This window comes from Sphaerodactylus townsendi, linkage group LG01, assembly GCF_021028975.2.
Source record: "Sphaerodactylus townsendi isolate TG3544 linkage group LG01, MPM_Stown_v2.3, whole genome shotgun sequence".
Classification (NCBI taxonomy): Eukaryota; Metazoa; Chordata; class Lepidosauria; order Squamata; family Sphaerodactylidae; genus Sphaerodactylus; species Sphaerodactylus townsendi.
Genome location: NC_059425.1, coordinates 5,596,763 through 5,619,734, shown reverse-complemented (window position 1 = coordinate 5,619,734; position 22,972 = coordinate 5,596,763). Strand labels below are relative to the sequence as shown.

General features: G+C 55.5%; 1 protein-coding gene across 2 annotated transcripts; it reads left to right on the top strand.

The window, feature by feature from the left end:
* Positions 1–6,145: 6,145 nt before the first annotated feature.
* Positions 6,146–17,618, top strand: LOC125439959 (dnaJ homolog subfamily A member 1-like). 2 transcript variants are annotated; one of them, XM_048509374.1, is made up of 8 exons: positions 6,146–6,269; positions 8,731–8,883; positions 8,991–9,183; positions 10,832–10,936; positions 11,185–11,412; positions 14,539–14,769; positions 15,399–15,499; positions 15,710–17,618. In XM_048509374.1, the coding sequence occupies exons 2-8, from the start codon at positions 8,752–8,754 to the stop codon at positions 15,932–15,934; spliced, it is 1,215 nt and encodes a 404-aa protein (XP_048365331.1). In that variant the 5' UTR covers positions 6,146–6,269; positions 8,731–8,751; the 3' UTR covers positions 15,935–17,618. The 2 variants fall into 2 exon arrangements, with proteins under 2 accessions (XP_048365331.1, XP_048365340.1); XM_048509383.1 differs by lacking the exon at positions 6,146–6,269 and adding an exon at positions 6,420–6,804.
* Positions 17,619–22,972: the final 5,354 nt, after the last annotated feature.

Genomic DNA, 22,972 nt, shown 5'->3' with positions numbered 1-22,972 from the left:
GGTGCATTTTTAGACATATCGCCACCAAAATTTCAGCATATCATCAGATGACTGTTCTTATGCTACCCCCCAAGTTTGGTGCAGTTTGGTTCAGTGGGGACAAAGTTATGGACCCTCTAAAGGGTAGCCCCCATCTCCTTAGCTCCCATTGGAAAGAATGCGGGATGGGGCACCCCTTTTGAGGGTCCATAACTTTGGCCCCCCTGGACCAAACTGCACCAAGCTTGGGGGGTGCCATCATGACAGTCTCCAGATGATACCCTGAAATTTTGGTGTCGATACATTCAAAAATGCGCCCCCTGCAGGAACATCCCAGAAATTTGCCCAAGAATCTTTGTTCCGCATTGAGTTTTCTGCATTGCTGTCAATGGGGGTTGCAGGCTGCGGGGCAATATTTCTGAAGGCACAGTCTCAAAACTTTCAGGGTCTCATCAGGAGACTGCCCTAATGATAGCCCCCAGGTTTGGTGCAGTTTGGTTCAGGGGGGCCAAAGTTATGGACCCTCAAAGGTGTAGCCCCCATCTCCTATTAGGTCCCATTGGAAACAGTGGGGGACAGGACAGTCTCCTGATAGTACGCTGAAATTTTGGTGGCAATATGTCTACAAATGAACCCCCTGCAGGCCAAAGACGGAAACCACTGTAATACCTCAAAACAAACCTTGCATTTTTGGTGCCCCCCCACAAGGTGATGCCCTGGGCAGCTGCCCACCTTGCCCAATGGGCATTACGCCCCTGACTGCACCCCCACGTGACCTGCCCAAGTGGGGGCTTGGGCACCAGCCCCCTTGTACCCAGAGGTGGGGTGCAGCCCATTTGCACCTATTTGGTAGAACCGGTTACTAAAATTTTCTCAGTTTGGGGAACTGGTTATTAATGATTAACCCCACCCACTTTGGAGAAGCAAGGAAGCGGAGACAGTCAGAGACACCTGACCCTCGTGGCAAAAGGGAACATTTCTCACCAGTGGCTTTCAGGGGAACCTGAAGGGGAGCGAATGACCATTTCGTCTGTGGCCAGTTTGCCACAGCTGGTTGTCCAGGGCCCGGCAGCCTCCTCCCAACTACTTGCGGGCCTAAAGCCGCTCTGTCTGGTAATCACGGGGCCTGCTAGTTTGGAGCAAAATTGTGAGAAACTTCACCTGAGGTGGGGGGCAGCCCATTCGCACCTACTCGGTAGAACCGGTTACTAACAATTTTCTAAGTTCGGAGAACCGGTTACTAATGATTAACTCCACTAGGGACAAGGGGGTAATCTCTGTCCCTGGGAGCAACAAATCTCGCCAAGTGGGGGATGCAAAATCACCCCCCAGGGCTCCCTGCGGGCCCCCTGACCCCCATGGCACCCCCCTCCATGTGTGTATGAACTGTATGAAATAATACAATATATAGTAATTCTTTTTTGTCGTTGTTGTTCATTGGTATAAAGGTTTGGAAAGTATTATAGGTACAGATTTTTTTATTTTCTTTTTTCCCCTTGAAATTTATATTGGAAAGAGAGGAGTTTAAACTACTTTTTTAGATGAAGGATTTTGGATCTCTCCCTCTGTTAGTTTTCTTTCAAGTGGAATAGATAAAGTAGTTATAGGAATCTGAAGGGGAAGTAGAAAGTAGGGAGGGAGGGAAATATGGGAAGGAGGGAGGCAATATAGGATGTTTTAGTTGGGGAGAGAGAGATAGACAATTAGATATGTTTGTAATATGTTAACAATTGTAAACAGTTTTTGGTTTCTCTCCTTACTTACGTTATTATTTAAAATCAATCAATATAATTATATAAAAAAGAAATAATACACTACCTTTCGGTTTGTTTCTTTTTTAATACTTTAAACAGTCATTATTTGAATCTAGAGGCGGGGCGAAGAGGAACTGCATCTGGGGCACGCGCGCCCTGCGTCCTTGCCACAGCCCTGCTCAGGAATACCCCACCCCCAGAATGCCTGGCCCTGCCCCAGTCGTGCCCCACCCATCCCCATTGGTGCTACGCCACTGTTTGAATCCAACCACCATCGGAACCTGTTACTAAAATTTTTGGATCCCACCACTGCTTGTACCCCTCTCTAGTTAGGCCGCTGCAGCCCAGTGATTGCCTTATTTGGGTGCATTCCAGGGTTCTCCACTCCCTGGTAAAAGTGAGACCGTGCCAATGCGCCTGTGTGCGAGTGAGGCGTCACCCCCTTCAACGAGCCACACCCACGCCAAAAGTCTGTCTCCGGCTCAATGAAAGTGACGGTGCTGCTGCCTGTTTTTATTTTTTTAATTGTCTTCTGCCTTCAGCCCCAGTGAGAAAGTGGGCCTTATATAAATGAAGGAAATAAAAGGCAGAAATCTTAGTGTGCTGGAATGGTGAGAGTTGCTGTCAAGCACCTACTGGGTTACTTTCTCAGAACCTGTTAATGCACGATTCTCCCTGAGCCAAAAAACACACACGGCTCACTCAAGCAGAGTAAAAAATATTTTTTGGATTTATTTTAAAAACAAACAAGGCTCAACAGCACTGATAACTGCACTCACAAATTGAACAGAAAAATAATGCCAGCATAAGGATAGAAAGTCCAAGAATAGTCCAATCAGCAATGTTCATAACTGTGCAGAGTAACATTCTCACAAAAAACACTAGTAAAAATCAGAAAGCAAAGAAGAAGACGACAAAGAAGAAGAAGAGGAGGAGGAGGAAGAGTTTGGATTTATATCTTTCTCTCCCATAGGAGACTCAAAGGGGCTGACAATCTCCTTGCCCTTCCCGCCTCACAACAAACACCCTGTGAGGTGGGTGGGGCTGAGAGAGCTCCGAGAAGCTGTGACTAGCCCAAGGTCACCCAGCTGGTGTGTGTGGGAGTGCACAGGCTAATCTGAATTCCCCAGATAAGCCTCCACAGCTCAACCCGGTTCCTCCAGATTAGAATGCACCTGCTCTTAACCACTACGCCACTGCTGCTCAAAATAATACATGTAACAGCATACGCCAATAAGTAAAGCTGTCTCTATTAATAATATTCTGAAGCATTACAGAAGAAACTACAGGTCAGATGACATGCTACATCCAATGAGGTCATTTCTACTAATTAAACTAATTGCTAACTGTTATCTCTACTGCTTGCAGGTGCAAACAGTTCCACACTCATTCTAACAAGAATGCAGTCCCAATTATCTCTTTGATGGTCTGTTGTGACCTTGGAGAGCTGAAAAACAATCTTCCTCAAGCTGCGGTTGCTGAAATAAAGGATACAGACACCAGATTTACTTTCCTTAACTCATAACAAAATCATATCTTTACAAAGATCCACTTTCTTTACAGATGCCCTTGCCGTCTGTGCAGGAAGACAAAAGCAGATTTTATAAGCCTAGCCTATTCACAGCGCCTGAACCAAATCAACCCCGTGAGAAGCAGGTTTATTTGTTCACAAAGTTGCCAGGACTCCTAATCAGATTGGCACTTGTCGCTGGCTGTTAGCAGGACCCTGCTGGGCCATTTCCCGTCCTTTTCTTGGGCACCGAGATTCAAGAAGGCTATTGGCAAGTCAGAACTGATCCAGAGGAGGGTGACCAAAATGAGTGAAGCAAGGCTTTATTGGCATAAACACTACAACAATAATAAAAACAGATTAAAAAGCATATACAATACAGGATATACATGTTAGGACGAAGGAAATCTACCGGCATTTAATAATTTCCAGGAGAAAGTCTGCCACTATCATACAGAGGGAAGAATCAGGATTCTCCAACAAGTAGTGTAATCTAATTAAATCGGGGAGATCTGGTAAATGTAAAGGAGTGAGATTCACATACTTGGATCTGATTTCCTTGAATCTGAGACAGTGAAGTAATTGGTGGGCCAGAGATTCAACTGAGCCATTGTTGCATGGGCACAATCTTTTAGCCTTTTCTTGCTTATTAAATCTGCCATGTAACAAGGCAGAAGGCATAACATTGAACCTGGCGAGCATCATGGCTCTCCTTTGAACGGGGTTTATTAAGCAATACAGGTAGTGTGCCAAGTGGCCCCGTTCAAATGGGAGAGAAAAATACAGGGGGGGACATGTTTTCTTGGCTGCGGTGATTTGGGTAGAGAAATCTCTATCCAATAGTTGACCTTTTAATTTCCTATAAGCTTCTGAATAGGACAAAGGGCAAAGTGAACCCACTGACAGTCCAATAGAGGCAATTTTTTCTTCAATTATGGAAAACCAGGGGTTGGAATGGGTGTCAGAGAGCAGACGGTGCACCAGGGAATTACAGTCCGAGAGGAAATGAATTCGCAGCCAAAATCTAAAAGTCCTCAGCCAAGCGGTTGTGACCAAAATGATAAAAAGGGGCCACCTAGCACTGGAGGAGAAGAGCTGGACGGACGGAAAAACCTTTGCAGGGCCAGGTTTTGCAGGGTCTCAAACCTCCTCCAACCACAGGCATTCAGAGCTGACAATTAAATAAGGCAGCATGATTTTTGACATATTTATTTATTTGATATTGACAAGCTGGAACAGGCCCAGAGGAGAGCGACCAAAATAGCGAAAGGTCTGGGATCTATAAGAACGCATGGGGCTTGCAAGCTCCTCTGGGAAGCTCGCAAGGTCTCCTGGGAAGTGTAGTTCCCACCAGGCCGTTTTCAGCCTCAAGTGAACAGGCCACTTTTCCAGCCTCCACTTTCAGGCTGAACTAAGGTGGTGGTGGGGTGCTGCGGGGGGGGGGGGATTCCCCCCCGCCGTGCTCTCGGTGCAATGCGTGCACAGACACCACTCCCTGGTAGCTCCGCCTCTGGTTGCTGGTCTCGAGCCATGCGTTCCTCATAACGCTTTTTTGCCTCCCTTACAGCTAACTTGCTTCTCTTTTGCCACCATTTGTGTTCCCTCTCATATTCTTCATCAGTTGAGCTGGACTCCCATTTTCTAATAATTTTCTGATAATTTCCTCAACCTCTCTTGTTAACCATGGTGGCTTTCTTTTGGACTGGACGCTGCCTTTCCTAACCTGTGGGACACATTCCAGCTGAGCTTTTAAGACTGTGTTTTTAAATAACCTCCAAGCATCTTGGACAGTTTTGACTCTCTTTCCCTTTCAGCTTTCTGCGCACTATCCCCCTCATCTTTGAGAAATTTCCCTTTCTGAAGGCGAATGTAACTACATTAGCAGTTGTCACTTGCTCACACACAGAGATATATGCCCTACGAGGAGAGACTTAGGGAGCTGGGGATGTTTAGGGTTTAGTCTGGAGAAGTGAAAGTTAAGGGGGGACATGATAGCCGTGTTTAGACAATCTGAAGGGGTGTCATGTTGGTGAGGGAGCGAGCTTGTTTTCTGTGGCTCCAGAGACCAGGACACGGAGTCTTGGGTTCAAGGTGCAGGAAAAGAGATTGCACCTGAACATCAGGAAGAACCTCCTGACAGTCAGGGCTGTTGGGCAGTGGAACTCACTGCCTCTTGGTGTGGTGGAGCCTCCTCCTTTGGAGGTTTTCAAAGAGAGGCTGGAGTGCTTTGATTGTCTGTTCCTGCATTGGAGGGGGCTGCTTCCACCTTTATGATTCCAGTGCTCCTGCTCGCCTTCCGTGTGTGTGTGCGGGGGGGGGGGGGTTCTTGATCCCCCCGCCCTTCCTCTGGCCAGGCTGATGCTCCGGCGGCTCCCAGGGAGGAAGGCGGGCTGTCAAAGGCGCCAGTGGAGAACTCCATCGAGTGACGGACAGTCCGCCCTCCTCCTCCTCCTCCTCCTCCTCCCTGAGATGCAACCCAGACCGTGCAGCCCATGCGAGGGGTCGTCGGGTCGCCCTTCCTGGACGAGGAGGAGGGAGGGGGCGCGACCCTTCTCTGCAGTTCCGCTCCAAGGGCGGGAAACCTCCAGCCACCCCCCGCCGGGAGGTTGGGAACCACGCGACGAGCGCCGCCGCCAGACGCGGGTCTGACAGCTCTGATCCGGCATGGAGCACGACACGTGACAGCGGATCCTGCGCGCTGCGAGGGCGGAGCCAGGCCAGACCTCCCGCCACAGAAAGCACCCAATGGGGTGCGGCGCTCTGACACAGGACACGGGCAACAGCCAATAGGAGGAGGGGGAGGCGGGGCGCGCGACTGGCCCTACGAGGGCCAATGGCGAAAGGGGAGGCGGCTCCGCCCACGAGCGCGACAGGAAAACCCGCTCCCCGGAAGCGAGCGGGCGGCCGGGCCCGCCTCCCCGGAGCTCAGCCAATCGGCGTGCGGGTGGTGGGGCCTGCCCGCCGACGCTCCCGGAGAGTCTCCAGACGGGAAGGAGGAGGCGGCGGGGCCGGAGCGGCGGCGGCAGGTGAGTGAGCGGGCGGGCGGGCGGGGGATGGGGGGGGGTCGGCTGGGGGTCCCCGGAGGGGGAGGGGGAGGAAAGGAAGCCCCTCCCCGCCGGCGCTTGGCCGCTTCCTGGGGGCGTGGCCTGCCCGGGCTGGCGGGCTACCTGGGGGGCTCGTGGCGCCGGCGGCTTCCTCCTGCCGTGGCCTGTGGGGTCCCCCCTCCGAAGGCGCCCCCGACGGTCGCGGGGTTGGGGAGGGCCCGGCGCCCCCTCCTCTCCGAGGGGCGCCGCCTGCCCGCCCCTCCCCCCGTGGCTGGGAGGGGGGCCAGGAGGGGGCGGGGGGCGTCCAGGGGCCGCGGGGGGGGGGTCGGAGAAGCGGCCCTCCCTCTTGCTGTGGGGCCGCCGGAGCGTCTCGTGAGCCTGACTTTGGGGGGCCAGGAATGCGCTCGGGGTGGGGGGGGGGCAGGCGCGGGAGGGAGGGAAGGTGCTCCCGTCCCGAGAGCGTGACGTGGGCCGAGCGTCCCCCCTGGGCCGGCCGGTTCTGCCAGGTGTGTCACAGGTGAGTAAGGCCACCAGGTGAGTGTTTTCCAGGGAGCCTCCTGTCTGCCCGACCCCCCCCGCCCCCCCGCCGTCTGATAGCTTTTGGGTCCCATTAAGTACGGGCGAAAGCTCTGGCCTGGCCCCGGGGCCACAGAGCCCTCCCTGGCGGACCGCCGCCTGCACCAGCTGCCCTCCCTCCCTCCCTCCTCTTGGGCATCAGCATCGAGTGGGGGGGTCGGGGGGGAAGGGGCCAGGGGGCCGGGGTGGGGGGTGGACGGGAGCTTCCCACTCGCTGGCCAAGCGCTTCGCATCCCGTTGAAGGGCACGAGGGGGGGCTCTCCTGCCGGCTCCCGGAGGGTCTCTGCAAGCCGCTCAGCTGCCCCCTTTCCCAGCGTCCCAGAGAGCCTCCCGAGCAGGGGTCTGCTGCAACCTGCGGCTCTCCAGATGTTCATGGACTACAACTCCCATCCCACGGCCAATGATTTGTGGTCCATGAACACCTGGAGAGCCGCAGGTTGCAGCAGACCCCTGCTCCCAAGGTTTGGGCCTGACTGTTGCCTTCAGCCTGTTGTGTGGCGCTGGGGCCAGGGAGCGCGGCCTGCTCTGGGCAAAACAGCTGGCAGATGGGGCGGGGGGGGTGATGTCTGCTGCTGGAGGCTTCTCCAGATGTGCATCATCTTGCATCTGTCACAAATCCCAGGCGTTGCTCATAGTGAGCAATAGAAAAGGGGGCACACCTGGGGGGGGCTGAGCGTGGTGATGCAGCCTTGCTTGTGGCAGAGCCTTCTACAATGTCACGGGGGGGGGGGGGGAAGAGGGCTTGTGTGTCCCTGCCTGCCTGCCCTCGTGGCTGTTGCGTTGTGTGGTGCAGCCTTGCTGTGTGAGGCCAGGGGGTCTCTGGAGGCTGCCCCTGCTGTGTTCTGGACAGGCTGTGTGGGAGGGGCCGGATGAGGCTGGCTGCAGAGAGGTCTTGTATCTATCTATTTATTTATTTATTTATTGTTGTATTTATAAACCGCCCTCCCCCGAAGGGCTCAGGTGTTTTCAAAGGCTGCACCCGGAGCCTGCTTTCCCCCAAGGATTCGGCAGGAGTTCTGTGGGGGGGGGGGGAGGGCTTGCTCAACCCACCCCCCTTCCTCAGCTCAAGCGGCAGGTCAGGGGCAGATGGGCCCCAGCGGTCCTTCCAGGGAGGGGCCACCTGGATTGCCCCCGAGGCGTCTGAAGGAGGCACGCAGGCAGGGGGGGATCTCTGCCAGGGGGGCCATTTGGTCGGGATGGAGGCTGCGCTGGGGCGTGTGGGGAGGCAGGGGGCCTGAGGAGGAGAGGGGTGACGGAAGGGCCGCTTGCAGGAGGGGCGCGGAAGAGCGGAGTGGGGCAGGGTGTGCCTGCTTGTCTCCGGCAGCTGCCACCCCCACCCCCTGCTACCTGCTGCACTCCTTGCCCCACAGGGCTTCCCGGGCGGGCGGGCGGCCAGGCACACACGCTCATCCGGTGAGGCAGCTGGCGTAATAAGCAGCCTCTGCATCTGGCACACCCTCCTGCCGGCCTGGGAGACGCCACCTGACGCTGACCCACTCCAAAGCTCCTAATTAGCGTTGGGGCTGTTTTCTCCTGCCTGGCCGTCTCCAGAGAGAGGCCTGAGTCAGGTTGTGCGTGGACGGGAGGGCCACGTAACTGTGACCATTCTGGGCCCCAGGGAGGGGCTCCGTGAGACCTCTGCCTCGTCACCGGAGGCCCTGGAGGGATGTCTCCGCGTAGGGGAGGCTCTGTTCCATAGCAGGCACCGGCTGTTCTGGACGTGTTGCCAGTCCCAGCCGTAGGGCAAGGGGACTCTTCCTGCAGGGATGTTGTGAAGGATGAAGCCTTGGGGGCCCGCCCACGCGAGGCAGCGCTGCAAGCTCTCAGCTCCAGATCTCTCATCTGTCCCTCTCCCCCCCCCCCCCAGTGGACTGACTGACGTGGGAAAATGGTGAAGGAAACCGGCTACTATGACCTGCTGGGGGTCAAGCCGTGTGCCACGATAGAAGAAATCAAGCGGGCCTATCGGCGGCTGGCCCTGAGGTACCATCCCGACAAGAACCCCACTGAGGGGGAGCGAGTAGGTACCAAGGAAGAATGCGGCGGGGGGGGGGGGGAAATGTGGGGCTGGCGAGGCCTGACCTGCGTCTGCTCGGGGGGTGCGCTAACAGCTGCCTCTTCTCTCAGTTCAAGCAGATTTCTCAAGCCTACGAGGTGCTGTCCGATCCCCAGAAGAGGTCGCTCTATGACCGCGGTGGGGAACGGGCCATGAAGGAAGGAGGCGTTGGGGGGAGAGGCGGGTTTGGGACCCCGATGGATATCTTCGACCTGTTCTTCGGAGGAGGGGTCCGAATGCACGGGCCTCGGGTGGAGAGGAGAGGTGAGGTGCGGGGGGGGGGCAAGCGGAGGTGGGGGCGGGAACGTCTTTGGGTTCCAGATGTGAAACAGGTGGGCGGGACTGTGGACCTCTGTGTGTATGTTTTACACAATTTTGTTGTTTTAATCTATTTATTGTTATAAACTGCTGTTGTGTTTTCATGGATTCAGTTTTTATGTTGTATTAAATTGCTGTTGGATACAGCCATGTTGTGAGCCGCCTCGAGCCCTTCGGGGATGAGGCGGCCTATAAATTTAACGAATAAATAAATAAAATAGGAGAGCCCCACCTTCAGCTGATCCACCTGCCCTGTTGCCATGACTCCCAGGGTGGAAGGAGAACTTGCCTTGCTGCTTTCCTCACCTGGTAACTCAGGTGTGCAGCAGCCGAGTCTTCCCTGCGGATGGCTTCTGGCTCCTTGTTGCCCGCAGACTGCAGCTGTGGGGCGGGGGGAGGGGAGGGTGTCTTCCTCAGGTAGCGAAGAGGGAGGGGGCTGTTTCCAAGAGAGCAGAACCAGGCCAAGCGGGGCCGTCCTGTGGGCCCGGGAAGTTTGGGACGTGCTCCTCGGAGGGCGGAGTCGCTGCCATCTTGGTCGGGAGCCAAGGGTGAGGCCTTCGGGGCTCTGCCCAAATTGCAGCCACTGTAATTGCTTCCTGTTTCCTCGGGTCCTTCTCCCCCATCCCTCTGGAGCCGCCTGACGTTCCCTTGCCTCCTGGATAACTCAAGACAGGTGTGTCTGTGCTTCCCAGGGATTTGGCCTGAGCACCAGGTTTGGCTTAGGAAAATGCCCCTCAGTATTGGGGCGGGGGAAACTCCCCTACCCGCCAGCTGCACTAGGCCGAGTCTCTCCCCTGGGGCAGAAGCCTTCCTGGCTGTCGTTCCCCCAGTGGGACCCAGACGGCTTCCCAAGGACCAGCCTTCAGCCGTGGCGGCTTCTGCGGCAGCTTCGACTTTTCCCAGCCACTCCCCCATTGGTCATAATCTGTGGCGCTGACCGTCCTTCCTGCCATTTCACTGAAATCCTTCTTTGTCTTTCTGTCAGGCTGGTCTGGGAGACTGAGGCTCCCTCGGGCCAAAAAAGCAAATTGACTCACTTTCAGACGGGCCGGCTAGAAACTGGTGCAAGTTCAGCAGGAATTTTTGGCTGGCTCTGATGTGCACCTGTCGCAGGTGCTAGTTCAGGCTCCCGTCCTGCTTTCGTGGCTGAGGACAGTCTCTTGTTTGATGAGGTTGAAGCTGCGGAGTTTCCACCCCTTTGAAAGCAGTCTGTGTGTGTGGGAGAGAGAGATCCAGGGCCGTGTCGTGGTTAGCATATCGGCCTGAGATATCTGGGAGAGCCAGATTCCACTCCTTACAGCTAAGCTCCCTAACCCACTTCACAGGGTTGCTGAGAGGATAAAAAGAGGCGTGGGGAGCCGTGCCTGCCACCCCAAGCTCCTCGCAAGCAGGGTGGAATAAAAATGCGCTTGGCAGGCAAGCTGGGAAACTGGGTCAGGCTGGATGGGTCAGCACATTCCTCCTCTGGGCCGGTGCGTGCATGTGTGTGCGTCTGGGCTGAGCAGGGAGTCGGGCTCTGCGCTCCGACATCCGGCGAGTCCATTTGCAAAGGGCAGGAAATAGCTGCTCAGTTTCTTCCGTTGTCGTCTCTCAGGAAAGACCACCGTGCATCAGCTGCCTGTCACCTTGGAGGACTTGTACAGCGGGGCCACTCGGAAGCTCTCCCTGCAGAAGAACATCATCTGTCGGACCTGTGCAGGTGAGTGCCGAGGGCCGAAAGAAGGGCCGGCTGCCCCCTCACGTCTGCCAGGCCACGACCGCCTTCTGTTCCTTCGAGGCTATCCTCCGGAGCCTCTGGTCGTGGTTCTTCTCCTGGGCTTGGTCCTGGCAGAGGTTTGAGCAGCTGCGCAGGCAAAAGGGCTTGTGGTCTTTGTGAAGCCTGGATCCCAGGGCAGGGCAGGGCCCGGTTTCTTCTGGGCCTCCGGAATGTGCCGGCGTCTCTTTCAGGCCGCGGAGGAAGGGAAGGCTTTGACGCGCGGTGCTCCAAGTGCCACGGCTCTGGCGTGGAGGTCATTGTTCACCAGCTGGCGCCGAACGTGGTGCACCACATCCAGACGGTGTGTTCCCAGTGCCAGGGCCACGGGGAGTGGATGCGGCCGCTGGATCGCTGCCTGACCTGCAACGGCAGGAAGGTCGTTCGGGAGAAGAAGGTCCTCAGCGTTCACCTGGACAAAGGTGAGCCGCTCCTTCGGGCTCTGAAGGGCCAGCCCTCCCCCACTGGCTGGGAGTCTCTCTGACTGTCGGACAAAAATTGCAGAAAAGGCATCCAAGCTCCGTGCGTGACTGCTATCCGCATGTGTGAATAGGCACACAGACCAGAAAAACGTCCATGAGGGTTTAGTGGAGGCCTCCACCCAGAGACCTCCCTTGAGTTTGCTGCTTGAGGCTGTAGTGGGGGGCAGGGAGGTCTCCGTCCCCCTCTGGACAAAATCCCGGGTAGATCTCAGCCCGGCTGCTGTCGTCTTCTGGCCTGTTAGTCTAACGTTGTCAATCACATTCCGTGCTGTGTGTGATATGTGCCACTCGATGCCCCAGGGTGTGCCTGCACAGAGGAAGTGAATACTTATTCTCTGTGGACAGGACTTTCTTTCCTTCCGAGGCTCCCATGCTCTCCACGGCCTTCCCTTCTGGCTAGGTAGCAGATGGGGGGGGGGGATTGAGGGCTCCCCGCCCATAGGAAGAGCTGGCCTGGTCATCCTTGTTCCTGTGGAGCGTTCTTTTTCTGTCCACGGTCGCTTTGTCCTGCTTTTCTTAAAACTGAGATCCCGGTGGCTACTAAACTTCAGACTATTTGTGTGGGGTCTGCAAGTTCACCGAGTTTTAGGCATTTGTGCAGAAATGGATTGATGGCGATGCCTTGCTAGTTACCTTGCAGAACCTAAAGGCCAGAGCAGAAATCTTAGTGGATGGGGGTTTTTTATTTATCAAAGCTGGAAATGGCCCAAAGATCCATCTTGGCCAACCCCCTGGGCCACACGGTGACCTAAAGCATCCCTGGCAAATAACTGTCCAACCTCCACTTAAACATCTCCAAGCACCAGCCTGCCCGTATTGTGACGTGTTTCCTAAAATCCTGCCAATGTCTCCCCTCCCATAATTTACAGCCATTATTCTGCGTCTGCTGTCATATCAGAGTTGGAAGAGACCCCGAGGGGCGTCCAGTCCAACCCCCTGTCATGCAGGAACACAGAATCAAAGCAGTCCCCGACATATGATCATCCAGCCTAAAGAAGGAGACTCCACCACTCTCAGAGGCAGTGAATTCCACTGTTGAACAGCCGTGACAGTCAGGAAGTTCTTCCTGATGTTTAGGTGGAATCTCTTTTCCTGCACATTGAATCCATGACTCCGTGTCCTAGTCTCCGAGGCAGCAGAAAACCAGCTTGCTCCCTCTTTGACATGACATCCGTTCAGATATTTAAACAGAGCTATCATGTCCCCCCTTAACCTTTGCTTCTCCAGACTAAACATCCCCAACTCCCCAAATCTCTCTTTGTAGGGCATGGACTCCAGACCCTTTACCATTTTGGTTGCCTTCCTCTGGACATGTTCCAGCTTGTCAATATCCTTCTTAAATTGCAGTGCCCAGAACTGAGCAGACGACTCTCGGTGAGGTCTGACTAATGCAGAGTAGAGTGGTTCAATTACTACTTTTGATCTAGACACTATACTCCTGTTGATGCATCCCAGAATTGCATTGGCTTTCTTGGCCAAAAGTGGGTGCTCCCATCCCCCATTGTTTCCAATGGAAGCTAATAGTAGATGGGGCTACCCTGAACCAACCTTCACCAAACCTGGGTGGTATCATCAGGAGGGTCTTCTAAAGATACTCTGAAATGTTGGTACTGCTAACATGAACATTCCATCCCTGACCAAAAATCCAGTTTTGAAGGATTGTAACTCTTGTGTTTTAGCTTGGTTGCTGGCTGAGCTAAGGTTTTTGTACTTTTAAAGTTATTGTTGAGACAATATTGTTTTTGTTGACCCTCTTTTCCACTTGCAGAGCTAGTTTACGGTTTTCCTTTGACATAAATATTCAAAAACCGTTTAACCTACTGATGCCTCAATTAATGTAATTTTATTGGTATCTATTTTATTTTTGAAATTTACCAGCAGCTGCTGCATTTCCCACCCTTGACTTATACGCGAGTCAATAAGTTTTCCCAGTTTTTTTGTGATAAAATTAGGTGCCTCGACTTATATGCGGGTCAACTTATACACGAGTATATACGGTAGTCGTATTTCCCCTTCTCGACCTCCTCTTCTCCCGGCTGACCATCCCCAGTTTCTGGATTCTTTCTGCATCAGGCTTAGTCTGCAACCCGCTAATCATCTTCCTCGCCCTCCTCTGCACCTGCTCTGAATATTATAGGTGTGGGCTGGGCACATGTTGTGATTTAGGCCAAGAGTTTGCGTGTACCTGGACTTGGGCCATCCAGTTTAACAGGAAGAATCCCTACATCCAAGCTCTGTTGTTGTGATATTGTTCCGAATCGTCTTCAAGGTGTTGGTGCTGACCTTTAAGGCCTTACGCAGCCTGGAACCCTCGTATCTTCGAGACCGCATCACCCCATATGTCCCTACACGGCCTCTCCGTTCAGCTGAGGGCAATCTACTGGTGGTCCCTAGCCCCTCAACGATGCGGCTGGCCTCCACCCGGGCCAGGGCCTTTACGGAACACTCTTCCTCCAGCTGTCCGGGCCCTGCGGGATCTTAGTGAGTTCCGCAGGGCCTGCAAGACGGAGTTGTTCCGCCAGACCTTTGGAGGGACCAGCCACTGAAGGTGCCCCCCCCCCCGCCCCCGCTTTGGCTCTTTACATCTGAGCTCTTTTCATCTAATGCAGGGGTCTTCAAACTATGGCCCTCCAGATGTTCATGAACTACAATTCCCATCAGCCCCTGCCTGCATGGCCAAGTGGTAGGGCTCATGGGAATTGTAGTCTATGAACATCTGGAGGGCCATAGTTTGAAGATCCCTGATCTAATGGGACTTGCCGTCCCTCTCTCTTAGGGAGGATTTAATTAAAAATGGAGTTTTGTCAGACACCTCTGATTATTATTATTTTTACTGCTGTTTTTAAAGGTTTTGAGATTTTTTTATGCTGTGCTGAGATTTTATGTTGTACGCCGCCTGGAGCCCCTCAGGGATGGGGCGGTATAAAAATCTAACTAACTAACTAATAAATAAATAAATATTGGATGGGGTTCAGCCTCTTCCTGCCTTCCGTGGCAGAGGTGGGGGTCTCCTTTAGGGTGAGGGTGAATGTTCTTTCTGCAACCGGCTGTCGTGTGATTCCGCAGGCATGGCAGACAGGCAGAAGATCACTTTCCACCAGGAGGGAGATCAGGCGCCCGGCCTGGAGCCGGGAGACGTGGTCATCGTCCTGGACCAGAAGGAGCACCCCCTCTTCCAGCGCCGGGGCAATGATCTCATCATCAAGAAGGAGATTGACCTGGTGGACGCCCTCTGCGGCTGCAAGACGGTCATCCAGACCCTGGACCACAGGAGGCTGCTGGTCACCTCCCGACAAGGTGGGAAGGGTGGGGCTCCCCTGGACCTTGGAGCAGGGGAAATGGGGTGATCCCAGGGGGGCAGCGGCCCACTCAGAATGTGGGCCTGTCTGGAGAGCAGCTGCCCGCCAGTGGAGGCCAGGTGGGCCAGTCCAACCAGGCTGCGAAGGCAGCTTGACGGCTTCCATAAACACGTCTTGGAGAATCCTGGCTTCATGATGCAGCTGGTGGAGGCATCAATCTGGGCCAGCCAAGCAGTCCTGCAGGTGCTGCAACGGAGCCCTTGGATATGGTGTCAGAAGGAAGCCATAGAACAGTTGGGCTCCAGACCAGCAGCACCTCAGAGACCAACAGGAGCTTCAAGGGAGCGGCTTCCAAGAGTCAGAGCTCCCTGCTGTGTCTGACAAAAGGAACTGTGGCTCTCCAAAGCTGCTACCCTGGAAAAGTCTGGTTGGTCTCTGCAGGTGCTGCTGGAGGTCTTGGGAGGTTCCAGGTGTTTGGGGGAGGGGCTGACTGATGGGGTCACGTGGCACGGCCTGATGCCCTCTCTGCCGGCTGTCTCGTGGGCTCCGTTAGAGGCTTGAAATTGGGGAGGCTGCTCCGTGGCAGAGGCAGGTCGGGACTCCTCCTCTGTTGTCTTTGCTCCTTAGGAACCATTATCAAGCCCGGCGACCTCAAGTGCATTCCTAACGAGGGGATGCCCATTTATCGGAGCCCCCTCCAGAAGGGGAAACTCATCATCCAATTCCAGGTATGGAGGCGCCGCTCCTGGCGGAGGAGCAGGGCCCACCAATGGGGCCGTTGGGAATCTGGCCAGCTCCTGAGCTTCCCAGATGCCTCTTTTCCCCCGGAGGGTGGCTGGGAAAGGCAGGCCGATGGGCAGGGCAAGAGATCCGACATTGGGCCTGCAGTGGGGTTCAGATCCGATCCCTGTAGCCGCGCTGTCCTTCCTCTGGCCCAGGTGAAGTTCCCAGACCCCGGCTGGCTCCCCACCCACCAGCTCCGCCACTTCCAAGCTTTCTTCCCGCACCGCGAGGAGGTCGTTGCCACGGAGGATGCGGAAGAGGTCGGACTGTGGGAGTACTTCCCCCACCTGGAGCGCGAGAGGGGCTTCAACGGGGAGGCCCATCACGAAGGCAATTTCGAGCCCCCCCTGAGGCACAGCGCCCAGTGCCAGACGTCGTAGCCCTCAGACTGAGCCCCCGCCTGCCGTTGGAGGGCGGGAGATAGATCGGCGGCCCGTCAGCCATCTCCAGCGGGATGTCCCTCGGGGTCCCGCCAGAGCGAGGGCGGGGTCCGCCGTCTGTCCTCTGCTGCCGTTCGCCACCATTCCAGCCCAGTCCTGCCCCCCTCCCACCGACCCTGCAAGGCCCGCCCAGTGGATGAAGACTGTGGACCCCTGAGTCTCTGGCGCTGGAGGCGGGAGGGCCCGGCCTGAAGTGCCTTCGCGCGGCTTGAAGGGCAGCCCAGCAGGAGGCGGGGAGAGGCAGGCTGGGCCTCCCTCCGGAAGTCCCGCGGTGCCCGTTTGCTGCTCCAAGTCTGGCGCCGTGACTGTTGTCTTTGGCTCTTTTGCATTCTTCCTGGAGGGGGGAGGGGGCTGGAATTGCTTCTAAGGTAAAGTCAAGTCCCGGCTGACTTGGGGCATCCCCACGAAGTCCCGCCTGGAGGGGCTTCAAGGCAGGAGGGGCTGTTCCCTGCCCCGTCCTAGGCAGGACCTCCAAAATGTGGGCCTGTCCCCAGCTGTGTATTTCTGAAGTCTTAACGTGGGCCTGTGTTCGTGGGAGACGGAGTGGCAACTTCTACTAGTGGCTCCCCTTCCAACTAGTACAGTCTGCTGAAATTTCAATGCAAGAATGGGGAGGGTTCTGTGTTTGGTGCCCCCCTTGCGGAAACGTGGCCTGTCCCTGGGGAAGAGGACTCGGCCTGGCTAACCCACTTGTGCCTTGTGCCTCTCGTCCGGCTTTTGGCCCTCGCTGGGCAGTTTCTGGGCAGGATTTGCCCCTGCTGGGCTACACGTAAGTGAAAGGAGGGGATTGAGGCCGGGGGGGGGAGTGGGGGTCACCAGGAGGGGCGTCTTTGCCTCTTCCTGGCCTTTCCTTGGGCTTTGAGCTCTTTAGCTTGTTGTCTCTGCCGTGACGATGGAGCCGTGAGTCCTGGCTCCTTCGGTCTTATTCCCCAACCTGGTGTGAACGCTCTGGAGTATTTCTGAAGGTCCTCTGGGGCAGCCGGTGGCAGGGCAGGGCCCCCTTCTGCACTCAAGAGCCTCCTGGGTTTGGGGCTTGGGGTCCTGACCTCCTGGCAAGAGTAGGCTCTTCCTGGGTCCTTGTGTGGGTTTTATGGCCCTATGGTGTTTGGGAGGGAGGGGGGTCGCTGCAGCTCTGCCTTCACAGCTGGCAAATGGAGGTTGGGAAGAGTGACTTGTGAAGGCATCCCGAGAAGATGTTGCCAGATGTTGCCGGAGGAAGGGCGCACTTTAGGGAAATGGGTGCTTCCAGCCACAGTCCTGGGAGGAGGGGCCCCCGAGCCCTGTGAGAGGCCGGCACCTCCCCTTCCAGCCTCCCAAGGTCCCTCTTTGGTCTTCAGATGAAACCTGAAACACCACCAGAGCTGCTGTCTTTCATTCTCAACCCTGCAAGGTAGTTTCCTGTAGCTGGCATTGGGTGGGGGCTTCCGGGTGCTATATAAACCAAGCTACTTTTCATTAGTAAAGGGGGGTAGCTGACTGTGACAGTAGAAATCTACAGGCGCATTAAGCAATAGTTACAGAAATATATCATAGAGTTGGAAGGGGCCATCCAGGCCATGTAGTCCCACCCCCTGCTCAACACAGCATCAGCCTCTAGCGCACAGGTGTCAAACTCACAGCCCTACATATGTTATGGACTACAGTTCCCATCATCCCCTGCCAGCATGATGCTGGCAGGGGATGATGGGAACTGTAGTCCATAACATCTGGAGGGCCGTGAGTTTGACACCTATGCTCTAGCGTATCCCAGACAAGGGTTTGTCCAGCCGCTGCTTAAAGACTTCCAGGGAAGGGGGAATTCAACACCACCCCCCAGACAGCCCATTCCACCACTGAACAGCTTTTAGCTGTAATTTCCCCCCTCATATCCAGTGGAGATCTTTGTGCCCATAATTTATGGCCATTCATGGCCACTTCTCTCCTGCCAGCAGGAACAGCCCCCTGCCCTCCTCTAAGTGACGGCCCTTCCAATGCTTCAAGGGAGCAACCGTGTCCCCGCTAAGTCTGTTTAGAAATGCAGCCGGTGCCGCTCCCCGGGACAGCAGGTCCTCACATGAGAGCTCTTCCGGGTGGGTGGGGGCCTCCTGGCTGGAGTGATGATGGAGCTCCCTCCAGTGGTGGCCCAGACTGGTCTCTTTCCTCAAATGCACTTCCTCCCCTCCCCGGCAGCTTTCTCTCTCGCCTGAGCAGTGGCGGCGTCTCTGAGCTCCTGGTTCTCCTCATTTCGGTTGGCGTTCTCTTTGAGGACTCTGACGTGGGTGGCTCAGAGGAGGTCCCCTCGAGTGTGTTTGCAAGGCTTATGCTGCGATTGAGTCTACGTCCAGTCTGAGAAACTTGAATCTTTGGGTTGCTGACACGCCTGCTGTCTCCCTGGGACGTCACTGGCTCAGGCCAGCCGTCCGTCCACCCTCTGGAGGCCCCGCAGCCGGAGGGTCTAGTGGGGAAGAGTCTCCCCTTCTGCCTTCCAGTTCTGGTGTTCAGGGATGATGGTGCGCTTGATCCGTTGGTGGACTTCCCTCTCTGCAGCTCTGACACCCTTTTAAAGCCACCTATCCACATGGACACGGCTATGTCCACTTGCAGCAAACACCATCATTTAATGAATTATTGAGTGAAGAAATATCTCCGGGGTGTTGTGGGATTCTGGGCTGAATGGCCGTGTTCCAGTAGCCTTTTCTCCTGACGTTTTGCCTGCACCCGTGACTGGTATCTTAAGAGGATCTTCAGATGGAACACGGCCATACAGCCCGGAAACCCCACAACACCCCAGTGATTCTGGCCATGAAAGCCTTTGACAATACAAAGGAATATTTCCTGTCAACCAACCTGAATCTGTTGTCCACCATCCTTTTTCAGTGTCCCAACCAGGGCCCCAGTGGCGTAGCGCCAAGGGAGTAGGGGGTGCGCGACGCACCGGGTGGGGGCACGAGGTGCACGCATGCCCCGGGCGCAGTTCCCCCTCACTCTGCCCCTGCTGGGCCCTGTACTTTCTCTCCAGCCTGTGCATAGTGGGATACACCTCTGTCACGTCTCCCCTTTGCTGTCTTTTTCCTCAACCTACTGAGCCTACTGGGGAGGGCGGTCTAAAAATATAATAATAATAAATAAACCAGGAAGTCCCAGACTCTAGCCTTATCTAATGCAAAAGGTGCTCCAACCCTTAAATTGTGGTGGTGATGTGGTATTTTCCCCTCTGTGGGCTTTTTGCAGTTCAGCAGTGACGTCTTCTGGGCTGTGTGGATGTGGCCTGGTAGTTTTTGCTCCTAATGTGTTTTGCCTGTATAACCACAGCAATGTAGCCCAGAACCCACCCCCACACACCCCCGGCCACTGGATTCCGGTTGTGGAAGCCTCCAGCAATACATTCCAATACAGTCCTGCCTTCATTCTCACTCTGTCCTAGTATCCCCGGCCTGCCGAGTCCCACATAACCAGGTCCACGTTTCCATCAGGCTTTTCACTGCAGCTCCAAGATCTCTTTCAAGACAGGTCCGGCCACTTTGGAAAGCAGCAGCTTACGTTTAAATTAGGGTTTATTTATTCCCACATCTTGCATTTCCCTGCGTCAGTTTTTGTTTGCCCCCACCACGTTGGATGGCTGCCATTTGCTTGTGCCCTGAAAATCTTGCTGGTTTTTAAAGTGCCGCTGAGCTCTGATCTTGCACGCCCAGTTGAGAGAGAGAGACTGCTGGAGGTGCCGACGCTCAGCCGTGATTTTCACCCTCCTGGATAAGTGGGGCTCATCTGCATGCTCGGCCATTACAGGACTTGCCCTCAAGTCGGAATCATTCAGCCACCGGTGACGCACCTGGGCAAATGCCGGTCCTTGTGATCTGCATAATGTCGGCTGCTTGCAGAGTTCAGATTTTCTTGACCCAGAATTCGGCTCTGTCAGTGGGCGGGGCAGATGAGCTGCCATGGTGGAGCAAAGGGCTGGCATTTCCTGGGCCCTTCCTGAAGAACTGTTTGCCTGGCAAACAGGGGACGTGCTCCCACGCTCACTGCCTGGGTTCCCTGTGGACGGCTGGGACATCATCCCCCTTGGCCCGGAGGACCTGGCACCGCGTTCTGGTTCTTAGCTGATAATCAGGAGCAGCCCCCCTCCCCCAGAAGTGGATCCCCTGGGGTCTGCGTGGCCGTCCCCTTCCAGTCCCCAGAAGAGCCATTCTGGACCCATATATGAAGCTCTGGATGGTTGTAGCCAGTGGTGGGATTCAGCCGGTTCGCACCACTTGGGCAGAACTGGTTGTTAAAATGGTGCTTGTACACAACCAGTGGTTCAATGTATTGTCGAAGGCTTTCACGGCCGGAATCACTTGAGTGCTGTGTGGTTTCCAGGCTGTCTGGCCGTGTTCTAGCAGCATTCTCTTCTGACGTTTCACCTGCATCTGTGGCTGGCATCTTCAGAAGGATCAGATCCTCTGAAGATGCCACCCACAGATGCAGGCGAAACGTCAGGAGAGAATGCTGCTAGAACACGGCCAGACAGCCCGGAAACCACACAGCACCCCAGTGGTTAAATTATTTGAATCCCAACACTGGTGTGTCCTAGCCCGACATTGTTCGCCTGCCCCTGTTTTGTCCTGTCTTCAGGTGCGCTCAGACAGAGAGGTGGGGGCTCTTTGGCGCAGCCCCTGCCCGGCCCGAATGTGGTCCAGCTGCACTCGGTTCAAAGTACCAAGGAGTTGGGATGGGAAAGGCCTTCCTCCGCCTGAAACCCCGGAAAGCAGCTGCCGGTCCGAGTGGGCAAGGCTGGTGGCCTGTGTCTGAATTGGGCCGCTTTGGACGAGTGTGGTGGGAGACGTGGCCTTCCGTGGCTCAGGCATGAGGTGAGACTGCCACCGGTGTGGGGGAAACAGCAATGTCTGGAGCTGTTTGACCCCCGGCCTCACAGTCTTGAAATGCCGTTGGGTGTGTGGGGCTGGGGGAGCAAACGGGGAGCCCTTTTATTTGGCCCTTGAGGAGCTCCAACATTTCATCTGCAACCTGAAAGAATTGTGCCGTGGTTGGATGAGGGAAGCGATCTGGAGCTGTGGGCAACGGAGGGAGAGAGAAACGGGGTCCTCCTGGGAGGGGCTCTCAAATCCATGGGTGTCCTTGGTGCCCCCAGAACTACTGTGGGGGGGGGGGTTCCAGTGTTGCAGTGCACAGTCTGGCTGCCCTCTGGGGGCTTCTTTGTGTAGCAGAAATGCCCTCTGGCTTCATGGTGGTGTGGAAAACCTTTGTGGGAGGTTGGTTTATGGTGTCGACTGTCTCTGCTTGTAGGTTTTTGTGCATTCCTGGAGGTGGTGTAAGAGGTGCTGGAGTAAAGCGGGGTCTGGGCCCATTTTATAGGATTGCCAACCTCTAGGTGCGTGAGTGGAGATCTGCGGACTGCAGAGATCCGTTCCCCTACACCAGGGGTCTGCAACCTGTGGCTCTCCAGATGTTCACGGACTACAATTCCAGATGTTCATGGACTACATGGCTAATTGGCCATGCTGGCAGGGGCTGATGGGAATTGTAGTCCAGGAACATCTGGAGAGCCACAGGTTGCAGACCCCTGCCCTAGATGAAATGGTAGCTTTGGCAAGTGGGCCTTATAACCTTGTAGCCCACCCACCCATCCTGGCCAGGCTTCTTCTCCCAAGTCTCCAGGAATTCCCCCACTTAGAATTGGCAGGCTCTTGTCCAGGGGGGGCGGCGGGGGTGTTAGTGCCTTCTTTGTCAGGCGTTTAACTTGTCGCCTGAATTAGCCCGTGTAAAGTTACAGGTTTGTTTATATGCACAAAAGGGGAACAGAAAGCTCTCCTGAACCCCTTTTAGTTCACTTTTTTAAACAATGTCAACTCTTGCTTCTCTTTTGGGAAATGCTTTCTACACAAAATTAAAAGTGGATCTGCACCCAAGAGCTGTGTGTGTGTGTGTGTGTGTACCCCTGTGATGGAGAAAGGGGGGGGGGGTTGGATAGGAAAGAGGAAGAGACTTCCAGCCCCCCTCCCCTAGATCTTCCACTCTTCTCATTGGGGCTGCTGTGGATTCTTCCGGCCAGGTGGAGCCGCTCTTGTGCCTCCCAGGGGAAAAAAAGATGGGGGGGGGGACCCACAGTGCTCATTGTCTTCTGCCCCTTCTGACGCCATTGATCAGGGGAGGGGATAGTTCGAATGGCAATTCATGAGTGTATCTGTATGCCAAAGAAGGTGCTAAATGGCCTGGCCTGGCCTAGGGTTGCCCACATCTGGCAACGCCACTGCCCCCCTGGCCAGCCGTAGGGCGCAGAGGTACGTCCCCAGCCTTGCTCCCTGGACCCCAGAGGGCTGTTTGCCCTGCAATAGACTGAGGGCTCCTGGCTGTCCCGGGTGTGTGAGAGGGTGGGCCCTACGGCCAAAGGGTCAGGAGCCCCACAGGAATGTACGCTCAACCCTTAGAGGCCTCTCCCTCTGAAGACTCTGAGCCCTGGGGAAGAGACCCCTCCTCTGCTAGAGAGCCTGCAGGGAGGAAGGGCACCCGGCTCTCCACTGGGCAGCCAATGCGGGAGGGCGGCAGGAGCCCTGCGATGATTCCGTGATCCTGATTCCAGCTGGATCGAGGGAGCCGGAGGCATGGGGGAGGGGGCTTCCCTTGGGCTGTGGCTGGATGGGTGCTGATGGTTGGCCCCGGGGGTGGGGGTTGAACGGAGCTCTGGGTGGTCCAATCCCTTTCTTGCTTCGGCTTCCTTGGTTGTTTGCCAGGAGGATTGGGAAGGATGCCTTCGGTCTGGGACTCAGCACAAGCAAAGCGCCCTCCGGCAGCTGGGCTCTGGCTTAGGTACGAGCCGCGCTGGGAGGAGGTGGGGTTGGGGTTTGACTAGTTTTGGGCAATGTGGACTCCGACATCTTTGGAGCGTGTGTTTGTTAGTTAGTTAGTTAGTTAGTTAGTTAGTTAGTTAGTTAGTTAGTTAGTTAGTTAGTTAGGCGGGAAGGCTTTTGCAACAAATGGCGTTTTGGTTGTTTGTTTGTA